The sequence below is a fragment of the Solanum dulcamara genome, chromosome 3, assembly GCF_947179165.1.
Source record: "Solanum dulcamara chromosome 3, daSolDulc1.2, whole genome shotgun sequence".
Classification (NCBI taxonomy): Eukaryota; Viridiplantae; Streptophyta; class Magnoliopsida; order Solanales; family Solanaceae; genus Solanum; species Solanum dulcamara.
The window spans coordinates 77,719,192-77,744,351 of record NC_077239.1 but is presented as its reverse complement, the minus strand read 5'-3'; the positions used below and the strand labels follow the sequence as shown (position 1 = coordinate 77,744,351).

The following is a 25,160-nucleotide window of genomic DNA, read 5'->3' as shown; positions in this document are numbered from 1 at the left end:
GCAAGTAAATGATTATCCACTCTTATATGTATTTTTGTTTGTTTCCTCAAATAGTCCTGATCAGTTACAGTCTAATTACATCTGGAATTGTTATTTGATCATGAAATTCTCACAATTGAAGAACATCCACATGCACAAACAACCCTAGAATTGCAATTCTTAAATTCATCAATGGCAATTTCAGAGAGATGAAGAAGAAAGACATTACAGGCGGGGAAAAAAAGAAGAAATGATGGCAAAGAGAGGAATTTCAAAAATTTGAAAGTGATGGAGAAGAAGGGTTTAGGGAGAATAAATATGAAGAGAAGAGAGAAATATTTTGAAAAGAATGGAAATCTTAATGGTTTTTACCATTGAAATTATGAGATGTGGCAAAAAACTTACTCTCTCAGGCGCCTAGCAGAGCTTGTAGTTAGTTTCTATGCCATGTGGACGACACAGGTTTACGCGATGGTTGAAGAAACAAGTTATGGGGATACATAAGGGGTCTTTAGCATTTTTGCCTTTGTAGATACTACTTACTTGGATCAAACCTCTAAATTATTTTCCGTAGTATGAAAAGTTTGACTCAAAAAATTTGGTCAGAACAAGACCAAAACCATTTCTTCATAAGTAGGAGCCAATCCTAGGCACTCTCCTTTTCTTTTGGAGCTAAAAGCCTTAAAATTACAGCATATCATGTAAAGTATCGGCGATCAGCAAGAACAGAGCCCATAGACATTACATGGAACCTGATCAATGATCAAATTCTCAAGTTCAGTGTTTTTTGTTGTTAATGTTCTGCTGTTTCCATAGCCCGGTTCTGCATCCTAGCTTCTTCGACTTCCTCAGTTGTACAAACACACCACAACATGCCTGGAGGAGTGTCAAGAACAGTATTTTACTCAAACAAGCTCTCTTTCTGATTCATTTTGATGAACATACCGGAACTCTCTTTCTAGATGTGGAGTATCATCTGAATCATCATTATGATTGACAACATCGTTATCACTGTCATAAACCTCTATGTATGCATCATCCCCTTCCTCCTGTTAATGAACTGAGTTAGATGATTTGACAATAATAATGAAGAGTTAAAATCAAGAAAGGTGTGCCTTTAATGTGCACATTGTGAAGCGGGAAGTTGAACTGTCTGGAATGACCCCTTTTAACTTATCCTTTACCATACTTTCATAGGCTGATGCAATAAAACAAAGTTAGCAACGATATTCTCATGATGTTTGTGCATTGTGTTTCTATGCAGTTCAAATCGTCAATAGACAAGAAAATCTGCATGTATTCGTTGGAAAAGGTATCCTTTGTACAAGTTTATCCTGGTACAGGACATGCTCTTTTTTTGTTTTAAAAAACGATGGTGGTGTCAAAGCCAGTTTGCATAAACCACATTTAATTCCACCAGGTACCTGGCTACCTCCCACCACAGGTATCGGGCAACTCTGCACATCATGACAGCCTCTTCAACTGCAACTCATCACATCAATAGTTTGCAAACTAAAATTTTAAGTTTCGAGTGAGTTACAAGTTACAACTTGAATTTGTTACAATCTACACTTTACAAGATACATGTGCCTATGTAAAGCTCAAAGTAGATAAAATGCACCTCCAAATCACCCAGTTTTTAATTAATTTTCAAGATTTTTTTTCCCTTTTTGAACAATTTCTACATCTAATTTTCTATCACATCTTTTTCTCTTTGATTTTAGTAAGGCCTTCACTAATTAAGTTTAGCAATTTTGCGAACATTTCAGAATTCATCTAAACATATCCATGGACCTGAATAGAGAGGGAGGATCCATATAGCCTACCCTAACTAATTTGGAATTGAGGTAATTGATTGATAAAGGAACATATGCCACTATTATTTTTTGGATAAAGAACATATGCCACTTATCAAATGGGCCCTCTTAGATCCAACAAGGCCAAACATCCGTTAATGCTTGATTAAGCCAAGGTGGCACTAAATTAACGAAATGTTTTGGCCTGAGCCAGAATAACGCTTCAACAGGAAAAATCTCGGTTTATCGAGGCCTATTCATAATGGCCCAGTTGCCAATGCCAGCCATTAGAACTGCTCCTTGACGAATAGAAACAGAAATGACATTCCATGTGCAATATAAAGAAAAAAGAAACTGAATAATCAAGTGATGCTAAAATGCCAGATGGAGATGCTGACCTCACTATCCTCTTCTTCAGAAGAATAAGCAGAATTTAGCTCATCATATAGTTCATCATCCGCAGAGTCTTTCAGACTAGCCAGTTGCTCCTACCATCATAAACATATGGGAGAAACGGTTCAATTCAAAGTCAAATGAGCCAAGAAGTGACCAACTAACATAAGGTTCTACTCAAGATAACAAAAAAAAAAAACTAGATATGAGATTTAGAGTAGCAAAGAGATTATACAATTTCTGCTGTAAGATGTTGAACTCTTGCTTGAACTGCTGAAATATGTTTCAGAAGAGCCTGTTTAAGAAACAGCAGCAAAGCCTTGTCATCAGCACGAATCTCTTAAAAAAATTAAAACTTATTACATATGTACATCGCAACTCTTACAGAAGCAGATTCAAGCAACACAAGCCGAATGGGCTAAAACAACGTGTACTTAGAAGAGACAAGCATCTTAAAGACTAAAGGAATTTGATCAAAGAAGGTACCTCGCGCCTCTGAAGCTCTATTGAACGTGCCAGTGCCTTTCTTTTGGTTAAAAGATTTTTGGGTCTAAGAGTAGATGGTCGACTGTAGTCCTTACCGCGGAACACAATTATAGCATATCCTTTGGACACTTTGTCTACTGAAACCAAGACGCCCCCACTCTCTGCTTCAAGGGCTAATGCAATTTTCGATACTTGCTCAAAATTCTTGGCCTTCACCATGATTTTGACCAATTCACGGTACTTCCAATGCAAGTGCATATTCTCCACCGTACCATCAAAAATTCCACGCCTACCTGAAAAAAGAAGAAGAAGAGCTTTTCATGACATTTTCTGGTTGCTAAGCACAAAAATTTGAGTCTGAGAAAGAATGTTACCTAAAAGTAAGAAAGCTTTCATCCTCAGCCCAAGCTTCCGAAACATAAATCTCTCCTCATCTGTTAAGCTGTCAGGCTCAGCATGCCTATCCATAGGATTTAATGTTTCCTCCACCTTTGACAAGACACGTTCAGCTTTCACTAACTTCCTTTCAGCCTGAAAAGTACATTTTGCTTTAATCTCTATCATTGGACTCTTGAATCTCCAAGATATTACACACAAAGGACCTTACTGACACTATTCATATTCAAGATGAGCTATTCTGACAATATTACAAATAGAAAATTGAAAGACCTAAAATCATGAGAATGCTTAGGCTGTTAATCAAAGTAACCTGACTTAGCAGAACTTACAAATGCAAGTTTCTTTTCGAGCTTCCTGATCAGATCACCATGCCTTAATATTTCTGCTTCTCGCATCACATTTTCCTCGTCCTTATCATCCATCCTTTTCCCCCATCTAGCATCAGCATCCAAAGTTTCTCCTAGTGTGCCAGCAGTCCTTGAAGAATCAACTGTTGCAACACCTGCTGTGAGTAAGACTGATGCTCGTAGCCTAGCTTTCTCTTCTTCATCTTGCAAGGACTTTGCCAGTCTCTCCTTCTCCAACAAGGCTTCTGCAACCTCAGGTGACAAAAAATCTTTCCCTCTGTAGAATACCAAGAAGTCCTTGTTTCTAGAGAGTAGCATACCCCCTGTTAATTTCTGAACCGAAACCAAATAATACGTAAATATTGTTAAGCTACATTACTATGCTATCGACATTCAGTTAATACAAAAAATATATATATTGGCCTGTGACAGAAAATATCCGACTCTTAATTGGACCTTGGGAAAGCGTCAAACTTATTATGAACAAAACATTTTGACAACAGTGAGAATGGTTTCAATGTCAGAAATGAAACTTGTGAAGACCTTTTCATGTGTAATATAAATTTCCATTCAACCTTGTGTTTCCTTCCAGCAACCATGATCCAGTATAGAGGTGACAAAGAACTAAATCCCAGTCAATACATAAGTCTTCCAGAAAGCAGAATGTCATTTAGAAGACTTGCTTTGGGTACACTCCAGCGGGATTTTAGAAAAAATATCATCTTCCAAGTTTACTAGTCATTAACTCACTTTTGGTTGGAAAAACATACAATACCGTACCAATATCCTCTTATGAGACAATATCATTGCAATATGTAATTTTCAAACATTGAGATTTTGGTAAATTGCATAATTCATTCATTCTATGTGTATTTCAAGTCAGCTTTTTCACTTTGTCTTTTCTTTTGGAATGAAATTCTGGCTTGTCTGTTTTAAATCAGCAACTGTAGGTAAGGTCTATTGGATCAAACAAAGTGCGACTCAAAAGTAAATAGCTGGTATATCCCGTAGAATACCAACTAGAAGGCATGGCATCAACACCACATTTTTGTGATTAACGCTCAGAATTACACCAAAACACTCTTTTATTACCTTAATATCCTCAGCCATTCTCTCACTTGTAGTAAGCTGAACGCCACGTTTTATAGCAATCTTTGCAATTGAACTTCTTTGCCACAGCTTAACCATGGCTGAGGCCAAACCTTGATGGTGCCTGCTTCTACCTGAATACTTGAACTACATAATATTTAGAGTATATTTTGAGACAGCCAAATGACTTTGATAAGTCCAGCGATGCATACCTAAAGCAAAATGTGGAGGTAGAACTCTGGCAAGCCTTCTTAAAGCAGTTGCTTCTTTTGTCGCAAGAGTAGATCTCACCCCGTATGGAAGAATTCTGAAAGGAGGTTGATATCCAGGGACTATACCAGGAAGTAAATCTGCATCTACAGGAAGTGGGCCAGATCCTGGCCAATCTGTATACCTAGGCCCCAAGCCATCTAACAGTTTCTCTACTTCATCTTCATAGCTCACTTCCGATAGTCCAACGATATTTTTGTTCTTTTCAGGAGTATCTGCAGAGTCTGCTCGGAGGGAATCCACATCATTGCAAGGACTGCTTTCTGAAGGATTCTGATTACTTTCGTCATCAACTATCCGAGAGTTCTTATGACGAATCTCATCTCTTCTCATTATCCTTTTCTTCATTAGCTCAGATGGAGTCTCGTAACTGACACCTCTGTAAAGAGCCACAGAAGTGCCAGATCTCCAAATCACCAGTCCACCAGTTTTCCTCTGAATAATGGGAAAAAATTAATCAGCGAAGGCTAAAAGCTAAACAAAGACAATATTTCATTGTGAATTATATGAGACCAAAATGCTTCAAAAACTAAATATTGTCAATATACACTCAAGCGTTTTTATCTCAAAGATGCTGCAGAATTAAAGAGATACCCATCGTAAAGGCTCTAGCAAGAATGCTTCAACACATGTTGCTCTGAGGAAAATCAATGTAAGATAAAAAAACTATGATTAAGCAAAGTGGATGTTAGATAAAACAAACAACTAAACACCACTATTTAGTATGCTTAGTATGGTATAACCTTTGAACTATGTAGCAAAAACTAAAAATGCACTTGAAATACCAATTTCACAGCAAAGAAAATAATATCAAATTTTTAAAAATAATGCACTTGAAATCCTTCCTTTTCCCCTTAACTGAAACCAAAAAGCATCCTCAAATTGCTCAGTTGTGGTGCAGACCGGAATTATCAAAAGCAAACGGCACAAAAAATCTCTAAGGTGCGTTGGGGCTTTAAGCACAAATAAAGCATGAGCTTTAATGAAAAAAGGCAAAAATGGAGAAAAAATACAAATATATATGTTTAGTCCAAGACTAAAAATTATAAGCATGAATGACAAACCTATGAACAAAAAATTGAAAAAAAATTACGATAAAGTGAAGTATCAATGGCAAGGAAAAGTATGTCTTGAAACCTTGATCAAGACATTGAAGCACACATTAAGCGAGGCGAAGTGCTCAACACACTTTTTTTTTTTTACCCCCCATTTTGGAGGATTTATAGTGTTTCCACACTTCCCCTCCAGTGTGACTCGGACCCAGGACCTACCGGTCGTGGGTGGAGGTGCTTAACCAACTGAGCAATCCTCACTTGTCAACACACTTTGAGCCTTGCTTCAGGGCTTCACCACTGATGAAGATATGGATAATTTATTCTACTCCCATTATCAGGAGAAAAGGGTGGAGTTTTGTGCTCCAATTACATACATGGTTTACACTTCATTAAGGACAGCAAAATATGAGCTAAATGTTCCAAAAGAAACAGACTAGCAAAACATCGCAGACAGACTTCAAGCAAATAACACTAACAAGCAGAGGTACACAAGAAAAGTTCAATAAAAACCTCTGTGGCTGCTTACCTCTAAAATCTCATGCATTCTCTTCATATTTAGTGCAGGAGCACCTTCAACTTTCAACCTGACAACCTCAGATGTTTTCCACTTCTCGTGAATGGTTTCTACAACTTGTTGTGTAACACCAGCACCGGTAATTCTCGACTTGTTCTTTATCCTAAGAGCCAAATTCGTCAACCTTCTGAGCTCAGAAGCAGGAAGTGTCAGCTCAGCCAAATGAGTCCTACTCCTACTAGCCATTGAATAACTCTCCTCTTTCTTCACCAATGGCTTTTCCCATGGAAATCTAACTACACCATCTTTGGCAATTACATTCTCATCCCCAAATGGAGATTCTTCAGAAAACCCACCTCTTACATTTGGCAGTATTCCTTCTTCAACAAAAAATATATCCTCAATAGACCCTTTCTCAACATCTCTCTTTTCCTTTTTCTCCTTCTCTATAACCTCATCAGCATACCCAAATTTTTTCAATTTCTCAACAATTCTATCCATTGTACTACCACTAGTACTTTCTTCACAGTCAGAACCAGATGTATCCCCATTATTATTACTATAATTCAACACAATTTGGGGCCTTTTCAGCTTAATATCATAACGGGTTTCATTCCATTTACCTAACCAAGAACTACTAAATACACTATTACCATTATCTTTGGACTTCAAATTGGGTGATATTGTAGCCAAATTCCATCTTTTGCTACTGTTTTTCACCACAAAATTTGATCTTTTTGGTGGGGTTTTCTTAAAAATACAATCTTGATTGACAACATCATGTGGGGTAACCACAAAATTTGATCTTTTTGGTTGGTTTTGCTTAAAAGTACAATCTTGATTGACAACAGCATCATGTGGGGTATGAAAATTTGGTTTCTTGAAGGGTCTGGGTGAACTGTACCTGAGGAATGATAGCCTAGTGGTTCTGGGGTAGAGTTGGTGGCTAGGAACAACAGCCATGCTCAAATTCTATGCATACACACACATAAGAGATGCACCAAGAAGGGGGAAATTGAATTACAGAGAAAATAAATGTGAATATAGCAAGAGAGTGTGAGGGTTTTGGGTGGGTTTGTTCTCTTCTTCAAAATATCATCTCACTCACAGATTGTTGATAAACAAGACTTTTATACTTTTTGGGTGTTTGGTAAGAAGGGCAATGGTTTTGTGGAAAAATATTTTCTTGAATGTTTTCCAAGAAAATATTTGAGTTTTGTTACTTTTATATATATTTTCTTGAATGTTTTCCAAGAAAATATTTACTTATATATATATATATATATATATATATATATAGGGATAATTATTATTATACGTCAAAAATGAAAATTATTTACTGTTGAATATCACATGACTTTCATACCTCTTGTTTTTAACTATTTCGCGAATTTGATACCATGAGAGTATAAAATATACTCTTATACTATCAAGATATAATATATTGTGTGATACCATCAAAATATAATATATTTTAATGGTATCAAAGAGGAACAAGGAAAGACACACTGCGTAAATACACACTTGATACCATGAGAGTATATATATACTTTGATGGTATTAAGAAGAAAGAGATAGTGCTTCAACGAAACTGTTTGATACCATCAAAGTATAATATATTCTAGTTGTATCAAAGAGGAGCAGTGATGATGACATCAGTATGACATCATGCACGAAATTAAAAGAGAAAAGGTGGAGTGAGAGGATAAATAGTTTTGGGTTTGGTCTAATTTGGATAAATAGCTTTACAATTATTCTATTTTGTGTAGTTTTCCTATTTTAAAATATTAATAAAATATTTTTATATATAATTTAGATAAACAATATAAAAAATGGAGTTGAGAGACTGGAGTGGTAATAGGCTAGAGGGAGTCAATTAGCATCGAGGGGTTCATTCGAATTATATTTGATATTATTTATACATGATTAAATTATTTTTTATGTATATAAATATTGAAAATCTTGGTTCCGCCACTAGATCGATCGTATGGGATGAGAATAAAAATTAGTTGTGTTGGAGAGTTAAGAGGTAACAATCAATATTTAAGTGTCAATTGTGTCCGAACACCCTTTAATAAAAAAAAATATTATTTATAAATAGTTAAAATTATTTTTATGTATAGATACATAAAAAAAATTAACATTAACACAAAGATAATTAAGTGATTAACACTTAATAATTCATTGAATTTGGTTTACCGTCAAAGAAATCAATCAATAATAAGTGATTAACACTTAATAAAAAGATATAAGCATTTAATTTTAAAATAAAGTGGATGTATCTGTAACCAAATCAATATTCATGCAATTTATCCGGATGAAAAGAAGGGACTTTTGAAACGGATTGAAGTAATGAAAAATACGATAAATAAAGGAGTGTAAATAGGTAATTTTTCTAAAAATAAAATCAAAAGAAAAGAAAACTTGTTTGCGGGTTAGAGAATTATTATAAAATAAACGCGTTGTTTTTCTAAAATAAACATCCTAAATAGAAGGGAGCTCGTTGAGCCAGAGGTAGGCCTAAGACGACAAATAAGTGATGCGCAATAATTAATCCAAACCTTATTTTGCCAATTTGAGGTTTAGAGTTAGAAAAAGAGAAGATAAAGAAAACAAACTAATTGTTCCATTGCAAAATTCAAACTAGTACATCATCTTTAACCATAGAACATAAATTTTTTTAAAAAATGGAAAATAAGACCAAGAAAAAGGGATAACAAGGGAAAATAAACCTAAAACTTCAAAAATTTGGATCCCCTTAGTTGGGCACAATCTGCTCTTGCATCTCTGGGGTGACATCATCTTCATAGTTCAACAAATTGTGTGCCCAGATCCTTTCTCTTTCATCAGCAAGTCCAGGGTGCCCCTCTCCACTCAAATCTCTGTCTTTAGCATTCTCTAAGATCCACATGTAGTATTCGGGTACACAGAAGGGTTTTTACACGCGAATATCAATGGTTATTACCATCTCTCATCTTCGTAGTATGTTGTGGACTTGTGAAATATTTGATCCAAAATCATACTCATAGTTACCCATAGTGGATTGCAATGGTTTCATTTGAATCTGTCTGAATTGACGAAGTACTCGAAGAGGAGCATATGGTTGAACGCCCTTTAGGCCAATAAGCTCAATAAAGTAAAACTCATCACCTCTCACTATGGCATAACACAACCAAAAGTATTCCAATGAATGTGACAGCCAGAGAGTTCCTTCAGAAATACAAACCAGTCTTTAGCATCAACAGATGAAATAAAATGTTTCATTCTTGTTGGGTGACTAGCAATTTTGTTGCCCCTACCATTCAAAATATCTATCAAATTGCACATTTTATAAAAATGCTCGACTACCTATAATTGCAACAAAAAGTTGTATCCTTAAAAAAATCTTCTACCTCTGACACATGCAAACAAACTTCTCATCATTTATGTCAGTATCATAGGCACTAAAGTTATGCTATGATTGTCCATTCCTCGAGCTAAAGCGTGGACCACAGAACTCAAGCGGGTGTCTATCTTCCTCCTTTCTCAGGAAAAATCTAAACAACCCAATAAAGCAATAGCAAAAATATTTAGGCGATACTTTTCCCATTCTCAACAGAGCAAGAAAATTCTTGGTCAAAAACTTAGTGGCCATCCTTATGACCAAAATGCGAATACAAAAAATCTAAAGAGATCCATCCAAAATCTAAACAAGTTAGATTTGGATTATATCTTAGTCGAAGACTTCTTAGAAATTTCCTTGCTGATTGTTTATGGGGTACAATCATATCACATTCGCGATAGGGCAAGTCAAGGAATCCACCAATTTTTTCAAGTGTTGGCGCCAACTTAAAGTCGCAGAATTAGAAGATCATTCTTGCAAGATCCTAGAATTTCACGAGATGGAAATTCGCCACTTACTGGGTAGCCTCGCTTTCCTCCTTTTCAGCATTCCTGACCACTACTTGATTAAAAATAACGTGTTTATGTTATAATAATGCTCTAATCTTCTAACAAGTTTTCTTTTCTTTTGATTTTAGTTTTCCCATCCCCAAAGGTTGATCTTGTTTTTACATGCTGGCATACCATACACGATCCAAAAGGGCTCTTCCTCCTCCTTAAAGATCAAGCTACAAAGACAAAGGCGGGATGGTTGATATCAATAACATCAATGAAGTATCTTCAGAAGGGGGACAACAATCTAGTGACCTAGTTTCAAGGCTCGAACGAAGAATCTTAGATCTAGAGGAAGAGATGGCTAACATGCGTGATTTAGCTACACTATTAATTTCTCTTGGCACCTCATTTGGCGAAAGTGGGGATAACATAGCTACCACCCCTCAAACTCGATCGAGCTCCACCCACATGCCGTTTCCAAATCACCCTCCACCACCTAACATTATCCCTCAAGCTCTATGCATATGCCTCTCCCAAATACCTAACTTTCACATACCTCCAAGCCAACTCTATACCCGCAAACCTCTATCGATGCTTATAAAATACCCTTCAAATCCACTGCCAATATTTCCCATACCCATGCTATCGGAAATCACAACCTCAACCCTATATAGGTTAACATCATTCCATTTGCCCTATCATGATACAGAATCCTCACAAAAGGATATGCTGATAAAATCAATGTCTGAGATGTTGGAAAAGTTGACCAACAGGGTGCAATATGTGAAGGGAAGCAAAAGAGTAGTTGGTTTAAGCTATTAAGATCTATGCATGTATCCAGATATTGAGCTATCCGAGGGATATAAACCTCTAAAATTTAAATTATTTAACAACATTGGAGATCCCAAGGCCCATTTACATATGTATTGTGATAAATTGGTTGAAGTTGGGAGAGATGAAAAGATTAGAATGAAATTGTTCATGAGAAGTCTCATGAGAAAGGCCTTATCATGGTATATTCATAAAGATTCTTGAAAGTTGTCCAAATGGATGGATATGGCTACTGAATTTATGATTAGATTTGGATTCAACACTGGAAATGCACCAGATTGGTTTTATATCCAGAATCTGAAGAAGAAGTCAAATGAGACATTTCAAGATTATGCTATAATATGAAAGTCTGAAGCTGCTAGGGCGAGACCACCTATGGGGAATCTCAAATGAAAGATTACTTTATTCGTGCTCAAGAGCCCCAATATTATGATAGGATGATGTTTGTCACTGAAAAGAGGTTTCGATGAAATCATCAAATTAGGAGAAAGAATTGAAGAAGGTATCGATAATGGTACCATCATTAACTTGGAAACTTTGCAAGCCACTAACAAAGCCTTGCAATTTGGATAGATGGGTGAGATCCGAAAGAAGAAAGAGGTAGGTTCTATAATGATGGCGCATGGAACCAAGACCACATCCAAATACCAGATATCAATTCCAATACCCTGCATTCTTATATCTTACCCCACCGTATCATGTATCCTCTCAATACCAAAGTCCCTATCCACAATATTAACAACCCACCTACCTCGTTTATAATACTTGGCATATATATTTCCAAACCCCACCATTCCTTAACTACCAAATTATAAAAACTGACCCAATGTTGAGAAAAGACCTAGAAAAAACTATACCCGTTTAGCCAAGCTCGTAGCCCAACTTTATGAACTTGAAGAAAGCTGGCTATGTCGCTTCAATTCCTGTTTTGCATGTGGATGTCCATGTCAAATGGTACGATCCTAATGAGGTTTGTGCCTATCACTTTGGAATGAAAGGTGGTCACACTATTGAGGCTTTTCGATCTCTAAAAGACAAGATTCAAAAGCTTATTGACACTAAGTCCATTAAGCTCAAAGATCCTTTGTCGAATTTGTTAAAAACCCTACTTCCAAACCATCACGTGAATATACTAGAATCCAGAGATTTTGAAGGATCTATTTGGGTGGTTGAGCACGAAGAGATGACAACTGCAACAACTCCGTCTTATTATGGTACAAAGGCGTACTCCATTTGAGGTCAAGGTTGTTGTACCCAAGCCAATATTCACGGTCGTCAAGGCTTTCCTCAGAAGTTATGATATGCATGAGTCCCGTGGAGTTATGATAAAGAAAAGGGAAAAGTAGAAGAGGCACACGTTGCTCATGGAGTAACTCGGTTCGAAAGGATATATACCTCTGAGAACTTGATTCAAGGGAGTTCTAGCAAACCCAAACCTCTCATCACAGAGGTTAAGAAGAGTGACGTTTTGAAAAAGGTACAAGCTAAGGAATATTTGGTCATCGATCAACTAAGTAAAGATTCCCACTCAAATATCCATTTTGTTACTGTTGCAGACTTCTGAGCTTTACTAGAAAGTTCTAATGAAGATATTGAGTGAAGCTTATGTTCCCTCCAACATTGCTAGTGAAGATGGTTAGACAGGTATTTGAGGCATATAAAATATCCTTACATGAGGTTGAATTGTCACTTGAAGGAACGTCGCATAACAAGGCTTTCTATATCACTACTCAGTATCAAAACAGAGTCGTTACTAAAACTTTGGTCGATTTGGGGTCTGCTCTGAATACATGTCCTCTTGGCACGTTGACAAGGTTGGAGGTAGATATTTGTAATATCCAAACGTGGAAGATGAATGTGAGAACGTTTGATGGCTCTCAAAGGGACACAATTGGGAAGTGACTCTAGATATGCTCATCGGTCCTGCCGCCTTTTTCATAGTATTTCAAGTGATGGACATTCCAGTCTCCCCTAATTTATTACTCAGTCGTCTGTGGATTCATATGGATGAAGTGGTTCCCTCTACTCTTCATCAATGTTTGAAGTTCGAATGGGAAAATCAAGAAGTAGTAGTACATGGAGAAAAGAGGCATCTTATCTATGCGGTTGAAAGGATAGACCACCTGAATGGGGAGATGTTTCACACAGTAAGGCTGGTGGGGATAGTTGAAGAGAGTTTCTTGACCGTTAGGAATCATGTCTTGACTGTTAAGCAAGAGGTTATGAATTGGAAGGGTTACGAGCCTGGAAAAGGATTGGGAGTTAGACTACAAGGTATATATGAACCAATCATGCCATATTTGAAGAATGATACTATCAGCTTAAGTTATGAAGGTGCAATGCCTAGGCAAATGAACATATCTAAGTCTGTACTATCCCATCCTTCGCCGCCATCATACCAAATATTTCGGTTAGTTAGATTTCATGCCAACGACGGAAAAGATTTGAGGAATCTGTTCATAAAGAATGGTCCTTTCGACGCTGATAGCGAAACAGATCAAGAAGTAAAAGAAAAAGAGAGATTTGATAGGATAAACTTGATGCTCAAATTTGGTTATGAACCAGGCAGACGTTTGGGAGCAAGGCTGCAAGAAATAGCTGAAACAATAAAACCTCTCTCTCAGATGACCACTTTCGACATAGGTTACCTCCAGTCTGAAAATCAAGGAGGAAATATCAAAGCAACTAGAAGCTGAAATCCTTCAAGTGACGGAGTATCCAACCTGGCTTGCTAACGTTGTGCCTGTGCCTAAGAAAGATGGGAAGGTTAGAGTTTGTGCGGATTATAGAGATCTTAAAAAGCCAGTACCAAAGATGACTTTCCGCTGCCAAACATACACATCTTAATTAATAATTATGCTAAGCATGAAACACAATCATTCATGGATTATTTTGCTTGTTACCATCAAATTGGGATGCACAAGGATGATGTTGTGAAAACTGCTTTCATTACATCTTTGGGTGTCTACAATTACAAGATAATGCCTTTTGAATTGGAAAATGCAGGGGCTACATATATGAGAGCTATGAACACTTTGTTTCAAGACATGATCCATAAGGAAATTGAGGTTTATGTGGATGATGTCATCATTATATTCTAAAAAGAATTATCACGTCATTGCAATCCCGTTTTGAGAAAAATGGGGGGCGACAGTAAGCAAACACATTTGTTATTACTGGATGACCATCTTTTGTAGATACTACTTACTTAGACCAAACCTCTAAATTATTTTCCTAATATGAAGAGTTGACTCAAAACATCTGGTCAAAGCAAGACCACAACCATAAACTACATATATTTTAAGAAGATAATATCCAACTTGGTATCTAATACATCCACATTTAGTTACATGCCAAATAGTTACTAGTAACAACTTAGTATTCTCTAATTCAAAAATCTACAAAATTTGAATTTTTCATATTAGTAGGAGCCTATCCTGTGCTAATAAACACACAACAACAATCACATTTCTCCTACTTTTTAGCAATGAATAAAAAGAAAGTGACATTCTTTCTAAGCATGGCTAACGAGGAGGCAAAACGTGTTTGTTTGGATGAGGATCAAATGACTGTTCTTTCACCCCTCCTACTAAAGGGCTCCAACGGAGTATATAATATACTCTTATACTATCAAGAAGAAACTGCTTGATAAATTGTGTGATACCATCAAAATATAATATACTCTAATGGTATTAAAGAGGAACAAGGAAAGACACACTGCGTAAATACACTCTTGATACCATGAGAGTATATATATACTTTGATGGTATTAAGAAGGAAGAGATAATGCTTCAATGAAATTGTTTGATATCATCAAAGTATAATATATTCTAGTTGTATCAAAGAGGAGCAGTGATGATGACATCAGTATGACATCATGCGCGAAATTAAAAGAGAAAAGGTGGAGTGAGAGGATAAATAGTTTTGAGTTTGGTCTAATTTGGATAAATAGCTTCACAATTATTCTATTTTTTATAGTTTTCCTATTTTAAAATATTAATAAAATATTTTTATATATAATTTAGATAAACAATATAAAAAAATAGAGTTGAGAGACTGGAGTGGTAATCGGCCAGAGGGAGTCAATTATCATCGAGAGGTTCATCCAAATTATATTCATAGCATCGAGGGGTTCATTCGAATTATATTCGATATTATTTATACATGATTAAATTATTTTTTATGTATATAAATATTGAAAATCTTGGTTCCGCCACTAGATCGATCGTATGGGATGAGAATAAAAATTAGTTGTGTTGGAGAGTTAAGAGGTAACAATCAATATTTAAGTGTCAATTGTGTCCAAACACCCTTTAATAAAAAAATTATATTATTTATAAATAATTAAAATTATTTTTATGTATAGATACATAAAACAAAATTAACATTAACACAAAGATAATTAAGTGATTAACACTTAATAATTCATTGAATTTGGTTTACCGTCAAAGAAATCAATCAATAATAAGTGATTAACACTTAATTAAAAGATATAAGCATTTAATTTTAAAATAAAGTGGATGTATCTGTAACCAAATCAATATTCATGCAATTTATCCTAAAAATTGAAGTTTCCTATTTGAAAATTTAGAAAGAGGTTACAGTGTTTAGCAATGGCAGAAATGGACAGTATCCAGTAATCAGATCTTCATAATTCCCAACTCAAATGTCAAGAAAGTGCTACTATAACCCTCAATCTTCTTCTCTATAAAACTCTTTTCATTTTCTGTATAGATTTCATAAATCCCCCCCAAAAAGCAAGTGCAAAGTGTCAATCTTTCCTGGTAAGAATTTCATATTAATCTTTGGTTATCAATGAAATTATATTCTTTAGTTTTCTGTTGATTTTTTGTGGTTTTTGAATGACGGGTTTCTGTTTTTTTCCCATTTGAAACGACGTGCTTTTGCAATTTTGTGTTTTGTTGCTTCCCTTTGAAAGGTTTAAAGGTTGAGTCTTGAATTACCTGGATTAATGTAGCTGTTATACTCTTTTGTTATTTGAACTTTTGTATGGATGTATGCATCCTGGGGTTTGATTCAATGAAAAATGCAGTACAACACAGGATGTGTGGTAGACACTAGAGAAAAGATCTAGGATTTGAAAGTGGAGACAAAAACATTAGGTGATTTCTACCCATCTGTGCTAGCTTGGTGGATAGAGTTATGTACCTGATTGTGGTTGGGAGGTTGCAGGCATTCCGTGGAATTAGTCGAGCTGCGCAAGCTGGTCTGGACACCACGGTTTAAAAAATAATTAAGTGAATTTCTTATATATAGGGTATGGATAAAAACACCGCAGATCATACTGTAGATCTGCCTTAGTTAAGACACACATCATGAGTTTGAATCTTGTAGGAGAACCAAGTATGATATTTAGGTAGAGAAGGATAGAGCCACAGAGGGGTGTTTCCTATTATTCATGGAGCATCCAAATTTAAAGCACTGGATTTCTCGGCTATAAAAAAAACAATCGGTGGATGATTGGTACAATTTCTCTGCAGATACTGTAGATTTGCTTTAGTTAAGACACACATCATGAGTTTGAATATTGTAGGAGAACCAAGTATGATATTTAGGTAGAGAAGGATAGGGCCACAGTGGGGTGTTTCCTATTATTCATGGAGCATCCAAATTTATAACACTGAATTTCTCGTCTATAAAAAAGACAATCGGTGGATGATTGGTACAATTTCCATGATAGTCCATCAACCCAAGGTTTGGAATAATTGAAGAGATCTCCAAATTATTGACACACTAGAGGCAGATCTAATTTGAAGTTTATGGTTCCTACATTGTTTTCAAGTTAGGGTTCTCAGTCAAATATTTACAAATAATAAGTGCATTTTTTATATACAGGGTACGGATAAGCTACCTCAGTTAAGCCACATATCATGAGTTTGAATCTTGTAAGTGAACCAAGCATGATCTTTAGGTATAAAAGTATAGAGGGGTGTTCCTATTATCCATGGAGCATCCAAACCGAAAATGCCGGATTTTTCAGCTATAAAAAATAATGTGTGGATGATTGGTACAATTTCCATGATATTCCATCAACCCAAGGTTCGGAATAAATGAAGAGATCTTCGAATTAATGACTTGTGTTCTAATTGACTAAAGTAGTTTCTTAAATGATGAGATTATCAAACAATGTCAAATTGGTTGGCAAAAAAATGAAACATAGAAACTAAGTTGGGATGGAGAATCATTCGGATGCTAGGCTAAGTGGTCCTTTAGTAAATTTTCTGTTTAGAGTTTCAGGACGTCTTTTCAGTTTTCACTTGATAAAGTTAAATATGGATATGTGGTCTGTGACTGTAGGATTGTTAATAATGTGTTGCAAGTCTGCATTTATGTGTTGTGCTTCTGTTATCGAAGTATTTTCGAGGGAGCAAAGTATACAAAAGAAAATGACAGGTTTATTATGCAGAAGATGTTGTCTCTCCAATTTTACCAGAGAACACTAAGAAATATAAAAATTACATCCTGCAAATAAGGTACTAATCAAAATACAGAAAAAATAAATCTAATAGACAATATGACATTTTATGTTCTTGAGGACTTCATAAAATGAACTTTTACACTCAGAAAAAAGGGAAAAAGAAATGGAATGAGTATTCATCAAAGGTTTTATGCAAGCATAAGATGGTATTAAATGTAATACAGTTCCAATGCATAATGCATGTCTTTTCTTTAGTTGTCCTTTCTAAAGCGAGCTTGTAAGTGGAGTTCGAGGAGATTCTTAAATTGGAAGAAATTTCAAGGAGACAGAAGTCTAGATGCGTCTGGTTGAAGCAAGGAGATAAGGACACTGTGTTTTCCACAAAATGGCTAATTCTCACAGGAGATTCAATCAAATAGAGAAGTTATAAGAGACCAATCAAAATAAAATAAAATGACAAGCTAGAAGTGAGATCACTGATAACATGGATATCATTTTTAATCAGATTCTTAGTTTTATGAATCATTATACAAAGAGAATGAGACTTGGAGGCCAGAATGGGAGTACACAAGTGTTCCCTGCATAACCACTGAGGAAAAAGAAAGGCTATATCGTCCATTTCAAGAATCGGAAATTCTTGAGGTAATAAAAAGTTGTGAAAGAGGCAAAGCTCTGGGTCCGGTTGGGTTCTCCATGGGTTTCTACAAAAAGTGTTTTGGAGTAATTAAAGTGGATCTGCTGAATGCTCTTAATCACTTTCACAATCTCGAATTTTTTGAGAGAAGTTTAAATGCTTCTGATATTACTCTTATCCCCAAGATGATTGGTGCAAAGGAGCTTAAAGATTATAGATCTATCTGTTTGATAGGTAGTTTCTATAAGATTCTCTCCAAAGCTTTGACAGATAGATGTGAAAAAGTGCTTCCCAGTCTAGTCAGTGCTTCTCAAATGTTTTTTTTAGTGATAGAAACATCACAAATGTGGCATTGAATGTTTGAATTCAAGAATGAAGTTAGGAAAGTCTGGAATCCATTGCAAGTTAGACATTGAAAAAGCGTTTGATCATGTCAATTGGCGATTCTTACTGAACCTATTGAGGCAGATGGGCTTCGGCCACAAATGGATTAATTGAATAAATTTTGTAGCTCTTCAGTAATATTCTCAGTTCTCATCAAGGGTAGCCCACAGGGTTTCTTTTCTTCACAAAGAGGACTTAAACAAAGAGATGCCCATTCTCCTTTTCTCTTTAACTGAGGGCCTCAGCAAGATGTTATATAGTGCTGCACAAACAAATTGGGTCTCAGGTTTTCATGCGAACCGCAGAGGCATCGGCAATATCAAAGTCACTCATATTTTATATGCATATGACACTTTGATCATGTGTGATGCTGAGGAACATCAGATTTTGATTTTAAGGATGGTCCTAACATGTTTTAAAGTTGTCTCGGGTTTACACATCACCTTCACCAAAAGTTCTTTCTTTCCGGCTAATGATGTGCCAAATACAAGTTAGCTTGCCAATATATTGCAGTGCAACATTGGAACGCTTGCTACTAATAATTTGGGCTTACCTCTGGGAAACAAATATAAATCAGTGACAATATGGAATGAGGTAATTGAGAAGATGGAAAAGAAGTTTGCAAACCGGAAATGACAATATCTTTCATTAGGTGGAGTCACTTTGATCAACAGTGTGCTTAGTGCACTTCCTTCTTACACCATGTCTCTTTTTCCAGATCTCTTCTCGGTTCTGGAAAGACTGGACGGATTGAGACGAAACTTCCTTTGGCAAGGAAATAAACAGTCTAATCTTTTCTGCCTTGTGAATTGGAAAGCAGTCACCCGAGACAAAAGGAAATGTGGTCTTGGTATTATAATGATAGCATGTTGATGAAATGGCATTGGAGATTCAACAAGGAGGTTGATGCACTTTGGAGGAGGGTTTTGGTGGAAAAAATCATACTTGAGATTCCCTAAATTACCAAAATCTCTAAATACCTCATGGTACTGGACTGTGGAAGCGTATCCGAGGCTATTGGAACAAATTCAAGTCAAATATGGGCTTTATTCTTGGTAATGGGAAGAAAAACAGATTTTGGGAAGACACATGGTTGGGTCACGCCCCTCCGAAAGACCACTTCATGGATATCTTCAACTTATCTTCTCAACAAAGGGAGAAATTGCAGTATTCTGGTCAACAGAAGGATGAAATCTTTTTCTTAGAGGGAATATTAATGATTGGGAAGTGGAAAGACTATGACTATTGCTCCAGAGGTAAAGCAACATAACATTGGACTACAACAAAACAGACTCCATCAGTTGGAAAAGCCATCATCAGGGTCTGTCAGAAACTGTTACCACATGCTAGACTCTAGCATCAATTGGGTTTTATGGCCTTGGGATAAGATTTGGAGAAATAAGGCACCTTTGAAGGTCTCTTGTTTCTCCTGGATTGCTGCTAAGGAGGCTTGCTTCACACAATCAAACCTACAAAAGAGGAGGATTCAACTGTGCAGCAGATGTCCACTATGTGAAGAGCATTCCGAAGAAGTTTTCCACCTCTTCCTGCATTGTTGGGTCACTAGCCATCTATGGAACATGTTTTTTGGTAATTATAGGCATAAGTTGGACCATGCCTATTTCCATGATTGAGTTCTTGCAAGATTGGAATAGAGAGGGGCTTAGTAAGAAATCTCTAAACGTTTGGAACACCATACCTCGGGTCATTTGGTGGAATATCTGACTCGAAAGAAACAATATAATTTTTTAAGGCAAAAAGAGGAACATTCACAGGCAGAGATGTCTGTTTTTTTTTTTTTTGTAGTTTTTTGGTGCAATCTGGCTATTGTACATGATGTAGATGGAATGTTAAACACAATAGAGGGATTGCACAACTTGTAATTATGCCTATTTCGCTGGCTTAGTGCACAGATTTATAAAAACTATACTTGCCAAAAAATTAATAATAAAGAACTGAGAAGGGATAGGTCACAAAGACCATTAGTGGCCACTTTATATGTTGGTGAGGCTGAGGCATGAAAACGGTGGTAGCATTGTTCTGGTTAAGCTATGAGGTCCGAAAGACCTAAAATCTGGTAATAGTACACTGAGAACTCTTATTTTAGAAGCTCCAAAAGATCTCTCAGCAGTTGATATTAAGCAGAATTTTCCCCTTGAGTCTCGTGAGCTATGTTTGCCCGGCCATCTGCTGCTCTGTTTTCATGTATCTTACCATGATGTATTTTACATTCCCAGTCTCTATTGAGCAGAGTCCCACTGTCTTCAAGACTTTCTTTTTATTGGTAAATTAAGTATTATTGATGTAAGAAGCAGCATAAAGAGAATGCTGTTACAGATGACATTACAAAAAGTGTAGTGAACTAATGAAATCAATCATGGAAATAAATAAGGTTTCAAGTAAAGCTTCCGTTTGAAGCCTCTTTTGAACATGCTGGTTGGATGAATGGTGTCTCAATCATGCAAGCTTCATATTCAACGGTTAGATTAGTTCCTATGTCTTATTTAGATCTCTATACTGCAATCTGCAGTTCTATATATCATGAGGTGTTGTTTGGTTCAGAGACAAGTTATGCATGGGTTAGTAATGTAGGGACTAGTAATATGCAAACCGGTAATGCCGAATGTGGGGATTGTAATGAAGGTATTAGTAATATATGGTTTAGTAATCCAAGGATTATTGGGTTTATTTCGTGTTGAATGATTGGTAATATTTCAAATTAGTATACAATGTATAATTTAAAATATGGGTTATATTTTTAAAATAAAATAAAAATTATTCTTTCTATTAGGAGGGTTAGTTTTGTCATTTTAGAATTTTAATCAACGGAAAAGGGTCAAATATATCCCTATACTATTGGAAATAGTTTAAATATACCCCTCGTTATACTTTCGGGCTTAATATACCCCTACTGTTATACTTTCGGTTTAAATATATCCTTCTCTTATACTTTGGTACAAATTCTCCCTTAATTTTAACGGAATAACACTTGAAAAACTCAAAATTAAATAATTCATTTCCAATTTTAAAAATCTATTTTTTTAGGAATAAATAAAATTTTCAAGTACAAATTTATGTTTTTTTTCTTAGAAATAAATAATATAAAAAAAAGAGCAGTCCGGTGCACTAAAAATGACAATACAAAATGCATTGCATAATTTTAAATACTAATATATGAAATTTCTAAATACTAATTTGGGTCTTTTTTTCTTACAAAATAAAATGCTGCAAAATTATTTTAAGTATTGGGTTTGACAGTGATGTTTTTAGTTTATTCTTTTGAGCACTTTAATATTACATTAGTGGCTCATTATGCATCATAATGTCTTATTATGAAGAATTTCATTTTATGTTTGTGATAGCAAGAATGTGGCAAAATTGTTTTGGAGCATTTTCTGACTTATCATTTTGTAAGAAAAAAAGACTCAAATTAGTATTTAGAAATTTCATGTATTAGTACTTAAAATTATGCAAATGCATTTTGTATTGTCATTTCTAAGAAAAAAAACTTAAATTAGTACTTTAAAATTTTATTTATTCCTAAAAAAATTAGATATTTAAAATTGGGAATGAATTATTTAATTTTGAGTTTTTCAAGTGTTATTCCGTTAAAATTAAGGGAGAATTTGTACCAAAATTAATGAGAAGGGTATATTTGAACCGAAAGTATAACATTAGGGGTATATTTAGCCCGAAAGTATAACGAGGGGTATATTTAAACTATTGCCAATAGTATAGGGGTATATTTGACCCTTTTCCGTTTAATCAATGTATGCTAATACCAACATTCTTAGTCCACATTCTACATTGCATAAAATAATACATAAATTCTTGCGTAACTTATGAAGGTATTGTTTACGAGGAAAAAGAAATAACAACCAAGCATTGTATAATTTAATGCTATGTAAAAGGGCAACTCAATGCACAAAGCATCCCTGGTTCACGTGTTGCACTGCAAGGGTGTGAAGTAGACAGCCTACCCAATGTAAGCATTAGTGGCTGCTTCTACTGCTCGAACCCGTGACCTATAGGTCACACAGAGATAACTATACCGTTGCTTTAGCCTTCAAGGCTCCTCTTCGTGCTGATTTTTTGTGAAGATTAAATTTTGTCAAACCCAACCAAACATGGTACAAATTAAAGCTGGATTTATGTGGAGATTTAATCTCCCCAACACAAACCAAACAGCCCTCTAAATGTATTTCTACAATGGTTTCCACCCACTCCCTACCCCTGGTTACATGCCAATCTCATTGTCCGTGGGGGATGGTCTTAAGGCTGCTCCTTGCTTCACATGCCAAATTAACATATCAAATTGCTTGTTTCCTTTATAGTTGTTTTGTTGATGTATCACCTTGACTAATATATAGTTGTGTACTTGTTTTCGTTGTATTATCACCAGTAGAGACGTTTTAATAATAGTTGTGTTCATAGTATTAGTTAACTAGGGTGTTACCTTAGGTAATTGTTGGATCAACTTACATGATTAAGGCATTGAGTTATGCACTAGACGACTCTATCTGTTGGTCTTGGATTTCCCTTCTGTGCTATTAGCTATTGATCTGCATTTGTCCTCCTTTAATGTTTTCCAGTTTTCATAGCCATGTGTGGTGCATTTATTGATTCGAGCTAACAAATATGGATAAACTTTACTTATCTCTGGGATAGCTTGTGACCCAATTTGTTCTAAACATAATCTCTTCCCCGTGCCTCTGTCCATTCCCATCATTTTAGATATGTTTAAAGCAAAATGAAAAGGGAAAACATGAGGATGTGGTTGATTTATTGTAGCATTGTCTCTGTCCTAGTTATCTTATTTCGTGTTTGAAATGTAGGGACTCAATGCTGTGCAACTTTGAAGTTCGCTTATATGTGGTAGTTCCTATGAAAGATATAAGAGAAAGTAGAGAACTCCCTGGAAATATTGTCATCAGATGTCTTTTTAGCCAGCTCACATTTCTGAGGGCTACAGAAGATTGTGGATACTTTCTCAAAGTAACAAAAGTGAAGAGTGTAGGCAATGGAAAGTTGTTAGATTCGTCAAAGTACGTCATGTTCCCTGTAACCTTCCACAGTCGTACCTTCTTACCTAAAACCGGGGAAGTCTTGGTTGGTATTGTCATCGAGGTTTGCAGGCATGGAGTCTTTCTGAAATGTGGACCTATGAACTCTATTTATCTCAGTGTTCGGAAGATGCCAAATTACAACTATGTTTCAGGTGAAAACCCTTTCTTCATAAGAGATGATCAGTCAAGGATTGAGAACGAAGTGGCTGTCCGATTTGTGGTTTTTGCTATGAGATGGACTAGAACCCTTGTTAGGAAATTCGATGTTCTTGCAAGCATCGATGGTGATTGCCTTGGGCCAGTTTCACTGAATGGATTCGATGGACTAGAGCTGTAAAATTCTTAATAGGAAAAGGAAAAGAAAAGTGCATTGTTAGAATAGTTTCTATTACCAAATCAAAATAGGAAACACAAGAAACTTTGTATATGTTGGATTACTTATAGGAAGTGCATGAGTTATCAGTGATATTATAACTGTAAATGGTTGTGTTACAGCTTTTGCTGAGAATCTATATGGAGAAATGAAAATGGCTGAGATACATATTTAGAAATTTACAATTGGTGCTGGAACTGAAACAGTGGAAAACCCGAACCTTTGAACAGTTTTTCATTTTCTTAAGAAGTGTTTTTATCAGAAGCTATCTTTTTTTTCCCATCCGGTGTTTGGTATCCTTATCGGAGCTGGCCGCGTAGGTCCCATTCAAGGGAAGAGCTCCCTACCAAAACCTATCCATTGCACCACATCCTTTGGTGGTTATCAAAAGCTTTGTCAAAATAATTTATGTTTATCTAGATTTCTCTCTTTTTTTCTTGCCTGTGATGTGTTTGTCTAGATTTCCTGAAGTGACAAAGGTAGGTTTTCACAAGAAAAAAAATAAGGTTTTCTGAGGTTGTTTATGAGTAGTTTTTAGAGAACAGTTCTGTTTTCTTAGCCAAACAGACAGGATTCTAAACTTGTGTTTATGACAGCAGTTTTAAAAGTGCATAAAGGAATCATTGATAATGTGAGATTTTAAAAAATAAAAATCTTATCAAGTTAAATCTTTTATGTTTAATAGATCAAAATTTTTTAGAAAACATTTTTTCTAAAAAACAAGTTTCTTAAAAATGAGGAAAATGACTTTCCACTGAAAATAGAAAAAAAGAAGTTTCACAAGCCGTATTTCACATTGATTGTGTCATTCCCATCATCCAACTCACCTTATCTTCACCCTCACCCACACCCTCTCCCTCCACCTTGCATAGTATCTATCTAGATTATATATAAACACTTTTAAGATAATATTTTTTTTTACTAAAATAATAAACGCAAAAAAACAAAAAAAAAACTCACGTATGGAAATAACTGACTATTGAACTTCCCTCTTTTTTAACTCACTTATGGAAATAACTAAAATATTGACCTTCCCCTCTTTTCTTAGTGCTAATTAAGTAATATTAAGTGGTCTACTTTAGCCATGGAATTTATGCTTAACTTTACTACGGAAATAGGTATATGCCATTGCCATTAAAAAAAACAAACTCAAAAGCCTCCTCTTAAAGCTTTTCAATTTTATTTTTTTTAAAAAGATGATGGCATTTGTCCTTTGACAAACCCACTAA

The 25,160-nt window shown here is 35.5% G+C and overlaps 2 protein-coding genes across 2 annotated transcripts; one reads left to right on the top strand and one right to left on the bottom strand.

Annotated features, from left to right (window-relative positions):
* Positions 1-454: 454 nt before the first annotated feature.
* Positions 455-7,517, bottom strand: LOC129883092 (CRM-domain containing factor CFM3A, chloroplastic/mitochondrial-like). The gene is made up of 9 exons (XM_055957662.1): positions 6,341-7,517; positions 4,702-5,194; positions 4,493-4,623; positions 3,383-3,733; positions 3,029-3,185; positions 2,655-2,947; positions 2,404-2,463; positions 2,174-2,263; positions 455-1,028 (listed from the first exon to the last, which is right to left on the bottom strand). Exons 1-9 carry the CDS (start codon positions 7,289-7,291, stop codon positions 885-887), a joined length of 2,670 nt encoding a protein of 889 aa, XP_055813637.1. The 5' UTR covers positions 7,292-7,517; the 3' UTR covers positions 455-884.
* An 8,050-nt stretch (positions 7,518-15,567) lies between these two features.
* LOC129883091 (DNA-directed RNA polymerase V subunit 7-like) lies at positions 15,568-24,305 on the top strand. The gene is made up of 2 exons (XM_055957661.1): positions 15,568-15,819; positions 23,328-24,305. The coding sequence occupies exon 2, from the start codon at positions 23,335-23,337 to the stop codon at positions 23,893-23,895; it is 561 nt and encodes a 186-aa protein (XP_055813636.1). The 5' UTR covers positions 15,568-15,819; positions 23,328-23,334; the 3' UTR covers positions 23,896-24,305.
* Positions 24,306-25,160: the final 855 nt, after the last annotated feature.

Excerpts from the sequence above, each read along its gene's own strand:
- LOC129883092 (XM_055957662.1), bottom strand. The coding sequence starts at position 7,291 with ATGGCTGTTGTTCCTAGCCACCAACTCTACCCCAGAACCACTAGGCTA. Across the intron at positions 2,948-3,028 it reads GAAAGCTTTCTTACTTTTAG|GTAGGCGTGGAATTTTTGAT; the intron begins GTAACATTCTTT and ends TTCTTTTTTCAG. Across the intron at positions 2,464-2,654 it reads TAGAGCTTCAGAGGCGCGAG|GCTCTTCTGAAACATATTTC; the intron begins GTACCTTCTTTG and ends TTTCTTAAACAG.
- LOC129883091 (XM_055957661.1), top strand. The coding sequence starts at position 23,335 with ATGCTGTGCAACTTTGAAGTTCGCTTATATGTGGTAGTTCCTATGAAA.